This window comes from Crocuta crocuta, unplaced genomic scaffold (assembly GCF_008692635.1).
Source record: "Crocuta crocuta isolate KB4526 unplaced genomic scaffold, BGI_CrCroc_1.0 scaffold696, whole genome shotgun sequence".
In the NCBI taxonomy this organism is placed as follows: domain Eukaryota; kingdom Metazoa; phylum Chordata; class Mammalia; order Carnivora; family Hyaenidae; genus Crocuta; species Crocuta crocuta.
Genome location: NW_027529467.1, coordinates 631,505 through 642,887, shown reverse-complemented (window position 1 = coordinate 642,887; position 11,383 = coordinate 631,505). Strand labels below are relative to the sequence as shown.

Below are 11,383 nucleotides of genomic sequence, written 5' to 3'. Positions count from 1 at the left end.
CAAAAAGAATAGACTGTGAAATATATATTTTATTATGGAGGCTAAAATTTTAAACTAAAAACTTTTTATTTTAAATGGTCGACACTTCACATATGTTTTCTATTAACGTTTTTATATTTGACACCAAGTGGATTAATAGTGTTTTTAACTATGCTCTTGCAGGGGAGAAAACTTCACCATCCCAAGATATGCTTCTTTGGCATACTGATTATTTTAAGCTCATTAAGAAAAAAAACAGACAAATGAGAAGCCAAGTAGAAGTTAGCCTTTTGTAAGACACATTTATGTTTATAAGGGAAATCTGCATTTGTAAGGGTATCTTCCTCACTGTACCTGGAAGAGAGGGATGACTCAATCTCTAGAAACTCTTAACAACAGCAACGGCAAAATTTAAATCTGCAAAAAGACATTATCCTTGTTTACTGTGCTTTTCCTGGTTACCTCCCAAGACTGATTACCCACCCCCAACATTGGGCTTTGTCTTTAGTTGAAGATGGTATTTAAGCTCAAAGTTTCAGCCATTTTGGGGAGTTACTCGGTTTCCGTGAGTCTCTCCCATGTATACCAGAAGGAGGTATACATGTTATTAAACTCCTGTCTGATTTTCTCCTGTTAATTTGTTTCATATCANTAATATTTAAGTAAACCAAAAAAAAAAAAAAAAAAAACCCTTTAAAAGTATAATACACATTTCCCCACCAACACTCTTCTCTCACTAACGTGTGTAGAGCCTTCTGGGTCACACCATTAACAATATAGTGAATTTAGTTAAAAGTTGAATATAAAATGAAAAAAGGAGTCATTCAATTGTCACTGACAACAGAGCAAATATTATGGAGGTTATGACTGATCTAAAGGGTATAGCATAGATTTTGTTCACACACTTAAGTTTTGTTTTCAGAACACATTTTTAACTCATTTTTGTATGTTGAAAATATCAATAGGAAGATAGTGGATAGTTCTTACCATTCTCTCACAGACAAACTATATGATATAGAAGACATTTTTAAGGGCAAACAAAACGGAATAGCAGATATCACATGTTAAAATTTCCAAGAGAATACTAAATAATTTAAACCAAGAAGAGAATGGACTACTTACAACCAATTATTATTTATTAGGAATATAATCTGATTTTTGGAACCGACTCTAAGAAGTACCCCAATTTATGTGCCTTGAGGATGTAAACATTTCTTACATGAAACCTATTTTAATGGAGATTCTAAACATTCATCTCTAAGGAAGATGTGAAAATTGGGTTGAACGTAACAAAAGCTGAGATACAGATGGAAATCAGAGATGGCTTAGTATCTTGAAAGGTCCATTGCCACATCTGAAGATTTAAGGTTTAAATAAAATATTTCTCAAATACTTGGCAAAACAGCAAATGCAGTAAAAAACATTAGGGAAGGACAACAATTTTGGCATACTTTTGATAGTATTCAGAAAACTTCTTCAAGAAGTGCACAAACATTTTTTTGATGGGATTATTGAAAAGAATCCATACCATCTCTACCAACTAGATCATCATATCTGAGAGTTAAAATGTGCATATATTTTTAACTTAAGCAATTACTTAGTAAAAGGTGGGAAAACTTAATAACTGGGCAACAACATCACTGTCACTCATAGCCCAAATGGACTGAGTTAGTAAAAAAGACCCCCCTTCCCCACCAATCTGAGCTGAAAGTGATTACTTAATACAGCACACCTGCCTGTAGTGACAAACAGCGCAATCTGGCAATTCATGGTGCTAAGTTCTGTTCCTGCATTATAATGTAAAATTACTAGATGGAATTAGGGCTCAGGAATTGCATTTTCCTCTATGTAGACCTTGAGACTAAATTATTAAATACCTTTATGAAATAACTATGTTAACTATTTACAATGAAAAATAAAAGCAATAGTAAAATTGATAGTCATCAGAGGTACATACACAAACGAGATAAGTTATAGGTATCACACTGTGGTACCAAAACGAGGAAAGGTTTAACTTAAAAACTGATAGGAAATCAACACAAAGTGAATTAGAATTACACGTGTTAAAACACACACACACACACACACACACACACACACACACACCAAAACCAAAAATAACCACAGACCCAAAGTGGCATCACTTCAGCCAAGTCCTCAAAGACTTGGGGGGTGCTTAAGTGCTTAATACATAATCTAACAGCATTATCAACTCCCCCACAAAAGTAGTCTTAAGTGGTCAGGAATTTTCTGATCAGTGCCAATGAGTCTGCCATATGCCTTCTCTGTCCCTCAAAGGAAGATGATCTAATCTACATAAGACCCCTTGCTCTTTTTCCTAAGTAAAGCTACCTTGTCTGGAACAGCCTTTTTCTTTTACTAATAACTTTCTTACTCCACCCTCCAGCTATAACAATCTTCCATTCTGTACAACTCCTCAGAGTTCCCTCTACTGCCTAAATGGGATGCTGCCTGCTGAATCATTTATTAATGCCAATTAGATATTCAAATTTCCTCGGTCGAATTTTTATTTAACACACAATAATAATGAAATACATTACATAGGGAGGAGCAAGTCCTTTATAGGCAATGGACAAGGGCCATTATTTATGAAAACAATGCATTCCTGAAAGTGTATATGCAAATATTAATTTTAAAAATGAAAATATATATGAAGTACATTAAAAGAAACAGATGGTGTCTTTTGTTGCTCAGTCTTCCTACTTATTCACATGAAGTATCCTGATGGTGTGTGTTTCTCAGCTGGTGTGACAACCTTTATAATTCAGAGTTGAGAGTTAAAAAAAATCTGTTTCTATCAATTTTGCTCCAAGGGTTGACAACTCTTCCCAAAAGGGGGCACATTATATACCATTTCATGAGAAGATGTGAACAGTTATTTGTAAGAATTTTAGAATCATGTCCTCTTTTTGTTAGTTTGGGTTGCAGATCTCTGTCATCTCTATACCTATTTTAAACATACAGTTAGTAAGGAAGCCAATGGCCATCTTTTTGAGGTGCCACCTCACGGTCCCAATTTCTCCTGGACCCATTTTAAGTGTTTTTTTTTTTTTCCTCCTGTGTCCAGATAAAGAGATTGCTGTTAATCCAGTAACGATTTTCCATAGTAAGTAGTTTCATACACTTATGCCAAATTAAAAATAACTTTTAAGAAAGATTTTATTCTGCAGTGATAATAGAGTCACAGAAATGGGGCACTTTCATTGGGTAAAATGCCCCTAATGTTAAGGAATCTGGTCTGGATCACCTGGCAGAAGAACCAAGTGGCACTTGGAGATCTTGGGAGGCAGGAGATTTATTTTACATGGGTGGGCTCAGAGGAGATCATTCTCCAGAGGTCTGAGTCCAGAGCATCAGCAGAGGAAACTTACAGCCTGTTACTTCCGCATTCCTCATTAATGCGCATGACAAGCAGCATGGGAAGAAGAACTGGAAGGAGTAGTCTTTGATCAGGGACGAGAATTTCCTTATTAGTCCTGTCAGTCATCTTACAACAGATTTTTCCCTATCGCTATCATCATCGTATTAAATCATATGCCACTTAGAAGAGAACACTTTTGCAAGCTACGTTGGAGTGCATCTCAATAGTCTGACCATCCGTTTTCTATGTCTCTGTGGAGATTTACCCAGAAATCAAGTGGGTAAGTAATTCATTTACAGACTTAAAGTATTTTAGTCTTTAAAAAATTTTTATTTGTTGGAGCAAAAGTTCAAGATTCTAAATAATCATTTTTATGAAAAATCTATCTGCATATTTAAAAATGAAAATAACCTTTATCATCAATTTAAATATTTGAGTACTAGCAATAAGAAAATCAAATCAAAATTAAAACATGACTAATAGCCATGAATATTGATTTCATGTTTTTTGTTGTTGTTGTTAATTTAGATTCCAGTTAGTTAACATATAGTATAGTATTAGTTTCAGTAGTAAAATTTAGTGATTTATCACTTACATCCAGTGCTCATTGCAAAAGTGCCCTCCTTAATGCCTATCACCCCTCATGTTTCATTTAAACCAATACTCAATATTTAACTTTATTAAGTGATAATGATAATAATTGCTGGGAGCCGCACTGGCCTCGCTGGATGACAGTCACAGCAAGGATATGGTAGCGTTTGCACAGCTCCTGCCATGAGAAACGAAAACTGGTATCTCCTTCTGCTACTACTGGCTCATGTTGGAAATGAGGCTGCTGGTACTGACCAGGCCTCACAATATTCCAGATCAGACCGATATTCCCCACACAGATTGCTCATAAGGAAAGGCATGTCCCTGCCTGTTCCAAAGAGATTTCAGATGAAAACATTGTGGATGATTGTTAAAAGGCTCTTCCTAAGGGCTTTGCAGATCCAAGACTTATCGTAATAAAAGGGGCTTGAGTCTGGCCCTGAGACAAAGAGCCTAATTTAGAGTTAAGGGCAAATATCCACCCATTTGTTTCTGCTTGGAGCATTTTCTGGCCTTGTATATACTGATTGCTCCCTGTGAAGGAACCTATTGAGGAACTTCTTCTTTTCTGATTATGAGAGCAAAGGTGTTCCCTGAAAGACCTGTTTTTCTTGATACTTCCACCTTAAACAAACAAGCTATTGACCCCTGCCCACAAGAAGTAACTTCACCCTTTTTATGCTAAAAACTTTGTCCAGTATGCTAAAGACGCCTTCCTTCCCCATAGGATAAGCATCTAAATCTCCTACCTCAATCATTATTGTAAACATTATGCATGAGTCTTCTATAAATCTATGTTCTGGGAAATTCTTACATATCAAAGAAGTTTGTTGTCAGAAATCATTGTCTAAGGCAAATGCCACTTCTGTGCCATCCCCCAAACACATAAAATAAAGCTGAGTCCCAGTCAGAGCAGAGATGCCTGCTTGGTGATCAGAAAGAATCTCGGGGCTCTCTCACTCTCTCTCGCTGACACCGTCCATCCTTCAGGGACCCCTGGACCTGCCTGAGGCGGCCTCCGACAAATAATAATGAATTTGGTAACACTTTTTTAAAAGTTTATTGATTTTCAGAGAGAAAGAGAAAGTGCAAGTGCGAGTAGGGGAGGGGCAGAGAGAAAGGGAGAGAGAGAATCCCATGCAGGTTTGGTACTGTCAGTGTAGAGCATGAAGTAGGGCTTGAACTCACAAACTCTGAGATCATGACCTGAGCCAAAACCAAGACTCGGATGCTTAACCTACCGGGCTATCCAAGCACCCCAGATTTAGTAACACTTTAATAATTCACATAAGACAATCCTATTCTTAGCCAATATTATTTAAAGCCCCGAATCTATGCCAGTTACTCCAAATATGTTTCAAAGTGAAAGGCCTGCTATAGAAACCAGGAAGAATCAGTACTGAAAGAGTGTTAGGAATAAGCCCATCAACCCAATCAAAGGAGGGACAGGGAAACTTGGAACACAGTAAGCGAGGCTTTAATCAACATTCTTGCAAGAATGGGTGTCTGATGGACAGGCACACTCAGGGCAGTCACAGCAGACAATTTATCTGCTAGTATGCAAGTCCTCCCCCGTTGGTTCCTCAGTAGCTAAGTACTACAGAGATTACAGCCTGACCTCGAGGATACCTATGCCCAGGTAAGGCAAAAAGTAGACTGACTGGAACAAATGTACATTTCCTGAGGCGATGCAAAGCCTTTGAGTTCCGCCTCCCTTTGTTCTTTGGCACATGCTCATTGCAAAGCCCGTGAAAATAAACCCTAGAAAAGGAGAGGAGAAGAACCAGAAAGTCAAGTGTCTAAGGGTTTGGGACTCTGTTGGGAGCCATTCTGAACTCACTAATTGAGAATACTTGTGAGGTTAAGGCAGGCTTGCAAGGTCTCCTGCCATTGGATGGTGAGAGATAGCTGCCCCTTTGTTCTTAGGTTTCTGCTTGAGCACTGTACCCCAGAGGGCTTTGTTGATTGAGATCAGGAATGACTTGTCCCCTGTTCTGGCCCTGGTATAATGATTGAACCTGGTCAGGGACTTGTGATATGGAGGGACACGGATGTTCAATGGCCTGGGAATTATGACTAGAGCTGAGCAATTGATTACTCTTAGAGGACAGATCCCACCCTTTAACAATTAATAAAGTAATATTCTCAAATAAAGTAGCACACTATTCCTGGGCATGGATGACCGTTGTGGGAACTATGGGCCCTGTGGCCAATGCTAAAGATACCTTCTTTTGAGGTTGTGAGAGCAGACATTGTGCCTCCGGCAGATCCTGTTTTCCTCATACTTCCCTTGAGCTATAAATCCACTAATGACCCTTACTCATAAAGGACGGACCTTTACATATACAATTCTGTTTGTTTCTCGGTAAAAGGTTTTTCTCAAGGCTATGCTGGAAACATTGTTTACTAAGGCAAATGTCACTTTTCTTGTTCCCTATACCTTCAAATGTAAATAAAGTTGAGAACCCAGACTGAGCAGAGATGCCTGCCTGGTGATCAGAAAGAATCTCGCGGCTCTCTCTCTCGCTGACACCATCCATCCTTCAGGGAGCCCTGGACAGGCTGGACCGGAACTCTGGCAGAACTCGATTGTTGGGGGGAGTTTGTACATATTTCCAATAGGTTGTAAGGCTACTATTAATTAAGACAGCACAGCTTTTATTTGGTATTTCTGAAAAGGAATCATCTTCCTTAGCTCTCACAAAAGTCAAGAGACTGTAGGGACCTCAAGATGGGCAGCTTTGGCATGAAGATTATTTTGAGTTAAAAAGCAATTGTAACCCAGCAGATTGAGGAAAATCTCTTTACCTTTCCCACAACTGTCTAAAAAGAATCTAGACAGAAGACTTGCTCTAGGAAGAGAGCTATCACCACAGACAACTACATTATACTATGAACTGGGTATGGGAGACAGGGAGGAACCAAGCAAGTCCTGTTTGGTCAAAGTTCTCTGTTGCTCCTGAGTGGCCCAGCAAACATTTGCTAACCAAATATGTACTCTTTTTCATCTTTCTGTAAATTACATTCCTTCCCTTTGAAGTCTCAGACCCCTACCCTCTTCTCCTTAACTCAGAATGACATATATACCTCATTTTGCCCATTTTTGGAATTTCGATGTATATGTGCATTTCCCACACGTACACTATTAAATTTGACTTTCTGTTTATCTGTCTCATGCCAATTTGATTCTTAGTCCAGCTCGAGCAAGAGCCTGAGGGAACAAGATATTCTTGATCCCTAGCAAGAGCATAATCCTGCTTTTATTATATATGTGAGAGCAAGCATGTAGGCTAAGGTTAAGTTTGCTCTTGTAACTCTTAAAACATGCATGTAGAATACTCATAATGGTGACTATTCTATAAGCCACTATAAGATACCATACAGTTAGAAGTTGTTTTCCATAAGCATTTAATGCCCACNGCAAATATTACTGGATTTAAAATAAAGCTGCTATAATTTGAATAATTTACCCTAATACATTCATTTAATATGGATATTTTTTAGGGATAGCAATTTAAGTGTACAATACAAGTTTCGTTTGCAGAAAGACAGAGCCTATGAACATTTATTGGGTTCTTACCAGAGCGGCACACTTCCTTTCAATAATGTCTACTGGTGGTCCCGGAGAGCTACGGATCTCAAGAGAGTACCAGACTTGGAAATTTCTAGCACCATCATCTGAAGAGAAAACAAACAAACAAAACAAAACAAAACAAAAAACAAACCCATTTCTTAATGTAGGCTTCAGAATACCATATTTAACCTAAAACTTCCCATGTATATGTGCATTCCCCATACATACACTATTAAATTTGATTTTCTATTCCATCAATAGATATCATTTTCAAGCTCTTTTTGATGAACTCATTTGTCAAGAGAGCCAAGGAGGTGGTTGAAAAGCTGAATGCATCACAGTTTGAGAGTGCTGAGAGAAATACCATTTTGCATGGCCTTGTCCTGTGCTGCCCCAGGAACTCATCATGTCCCCCTCCCCCCACTAAAATAAGAATGTTTTACTTCTAGGAATTCATATTTCTAAAGAAATAACCAATCATTTCCCCCTAATCGGCCAAGCATTCACATATTATACATAGAAATATCTAAGTACTGTATTACAATTCACAGAGGTCCACTTCCTGTACCTGAAGAATCTAGTGTAAGGACAGAGTCGGGAACTGCTTATTAGATTTTTCTTTTGCTGAAAGTGTGAAAAAGGATCCTAGCAAATTTAGCCTAAAGGAAGCTGGATTAGGAAATGGACTGAGTGGTGAGAAATAATGTTTACATCTGGGTTCCCCATATAAGTTTTAAAGCAGTTATTTCTGTCACGAGTGATGTTTAAAGTCACACTCCCAAATCCTGACACTGGAATCGTGATCCTCCAGAACAGTCCGGTGTAACACGGTTTGTGCTGTATTCAAACTCAGGTTTTCTACCTGTTTAGCCTCATTTGTTCAGCTTCTACTTTGGTATTCTTTATTCTCCAGGGTTGAGCTAGTTTATGGTTTAGTTGTCTTCCAATTTCAGTTAATCATATGCATATTCATATTCGTATTGTCATGTTTCAAAGACTGCTATGTTTGCTGACCTTACTCAGGTAAATCACTAGCCTCTTTGGGTCTCAGTTTCCTCATCGGAAATAAGGGGCTCAGACTAGTGGAATTCTCAGTCATTCTCTTCTGAAAGAGAGTGCTGTGTTTTGCATCAAATGACACTGTAGCAAATTGCATTTCAAGGTGGAGGGGAGTAGAATTTGCCACTTCAAACTATGTCTTTGGTATCAAGATTACTTTCAGCTGATTATTTGAAAGAAACTGCAGACACAGGAGAACTATGAAAACTGAGAAGTTACCCTTTTATAAGAGGCATTTACATTTATAAAGGAAATCTGCATTTTTAAGAGTGTCTCTCCCTTTCTGTACTAGGATGTTGGGGGGACTCAATCTTAGGAAGGCCTATCATTGGAGAAGACAGAGATCTTCATCTGCATAACAACCTTATTCATGTTTACTGAGCTTTGCAGGTAACTTCTCTTTCTTGGCTCCTGATCCCCCAACAACTTCTTGTGTTTGTAGCTGGGGATGGTATTTTAAGGTAAGGACTTGGCCATTTCAGGGAGTTCCTCATTTTTCCTGGGTCTCTCCCATGTACAGAGGAAGAATACAAGTCACTAAATGTTTGTTTTTCTCCTGCTAATCTTTTTTATTATTATTATTATCACCACAGGGAGGGTCTCAGCAAAGAATTTGGAAGGGTAGAGGGAAAATTATTCCCCACTACCAAGAGCACTGTATCTTATGGCACTGCTTCATACCATATTATATTGTATTGTATTCCATTCTAGCCTAATACTTTAGCTCTTAAGAAGTACTTATCCAATTAGTGGATCTTAGAACAATTCATACATTCAGAACAATCAGCTAATGAGAGGGAAACAGACAAAGTCCCTGTGAATTTTTATCCCAAATATTTGTGAGAAGTTCCCGAGGGCGAACTTACCTTTGCATTTTCAATTGCCTTCTGTGCTTATTTATTTTACAAACACCAGCTAATTACCTTAAAACCGTTAATGCATAGAGAATAAGTTACCAACTTTATATTGATGTCTGGTTACTGAGGAAACCTCTGCTCACGTTTGTATTGGCTGCTCCTTCAATTCTATGACAGTGCTTTAAAAGCCTTTATGGTGTTTAAATGTGACATCTCAAAAAACCAAAGTTCTTAAAATGAAAAACGTTTCCCCTTCTAGGTAGCTCATGTATATTTTACTGGTTTTTCCCGTGCTTTGATCCACATTGAACTTGCAGGGAAAATAATTCTGGAGAGAAAGGGCTTCGGTACTAAAAAGTCTGAATTCCCCATGACACTGGGTTGTCACAAAGAACAGTTAACAGTCTGTCCATCTACAGCATGGGGACTGTCTTAGTCAAAGTTCTCAAGAGACAGAGACAGAGAAACAGAGGCAGAGAGAGACTGATTTTAGAGAAATGGCTCACATAATTGACCTCGTAGGTTCAAAATCTGCAGGTTAGGGCAGTAAGCTGTAGGCCCAGGAAAAAAGTGCAGGCCACATCCAAAGGCAGTCTACTGGGAGAATTCCTCTTTTGCTCTGGGGAGGTCTGTCTTGATTCTATGAAGATCCTCAACTGATTACGTGAGACCCACTCACATTATGAAGGGCCATCTTCTTTATTCAAAGTTCACCTTTAGATAGAATTCTCATCTAAAATCACCTTCACAGAAACATCCAGAATAACGTTTCACCTATTATCTGGACACCATAATCCAACTAGGTTAACATATAAAATTAGCTATCACACAAATAATAATACTTAGTATTTGTGATTGTTGTGACTATCACATAAGGCAGTGTTGTACTGTAGCTGATTTAATTCCTACAGTGCTAAAAATGTACACTGAATATCAGTTTATTGGTTAGAGTAAGATTAGCAATGATTTACTGAGTAGAACAAAAATAATAATTGTTAAACATTGGTTAGCTACAGGCTTTGAACATATTAAAACTATTTTCCTAATTATAAAATCAACAATATTCACCAGAGTGATTTTAGAAATTTCTGAAAGACTTAAAGATGAAAATTATTCTTTCACGACTAAGAGTAAACTACTTATTTTTAAATCAAATCTCTAGGCTTAATATACCAATAAACACATAGATATGTAGATACACACATATATAAATACACTGGGGTATACAAATGACATAGAATTGATATATCCATATATATGTGTGTATGTAAACATATTTTTATCATTCAGAGAATACTCCCTATTACAACATCAGTTTTATTGCTAGTTATTAACAAAATGCCAGTCAAAACCACAACGAGATTATCACCTCACACCCATTAGGATGCTACTGTCAAAATAACAGAAAAGAGCAAGTGTTGGTGAGGATATGGAGAAAAGAGCACCCCTGTGCTCTGCTGCTGGCAGTATAAATTGGTGCAGTCACTGAAATTGCCACAGCATGAAGTCTGCTGAAATGCATATAGCCATGGTTAAAGATTAATGGGAAAAATACCAGGAAGGAACTTAGAATATGCTTTGCTTAAGATAATAAAAATGTAGGGGTACCTGGGTGGCTCAGTTGCTAAGCATCTGACTTTTGGCTCTGGTCATGATCTCACGGTTCAAGAGTTCAAGTCCTACATCGGGTGAGCACCAGCCCTGCTTTGGGTGAGCCCCACTTCTCTCTCTCTCCCTCTAACTCTCCCTCTCTCTGCCCTTCCTGGGATTTTCTNGATGGGGGTAGCAATTATTTAAATAAATAAACTTAAAAAAAAAAGATAATGAAAATGTAGCCCAAGGGAACAAGAAATGAAATAGCCTGCACAGTCATCAGTCATATATTAACTCTCCTTTTGGTAACAAAGAGAGCATCATTCACACACACTGCTAAGATGTTTT

At 37.9% G+C, this 11,383-nt stretch overlaps 1 protein-coding gene across 1 annotated transcript in view; it reads right to left on the bottom strand.

The window, feature by feature from the left end:
* Positions 1–11,383, bottom strand: part of CFAP47 (cilia and flagella associated protein 47) — a 492,482-nt gene that overhangs the window by 136,952 nt on the left and 344,147 nt on the right. Inside the window, 1 exon segment of the mRNA XM_077760783.1 lies at positions 7,533–7,630. Coding sequence (XP_077616909.1) covers positions 7,533–7,630 — 98 coding nt within the window.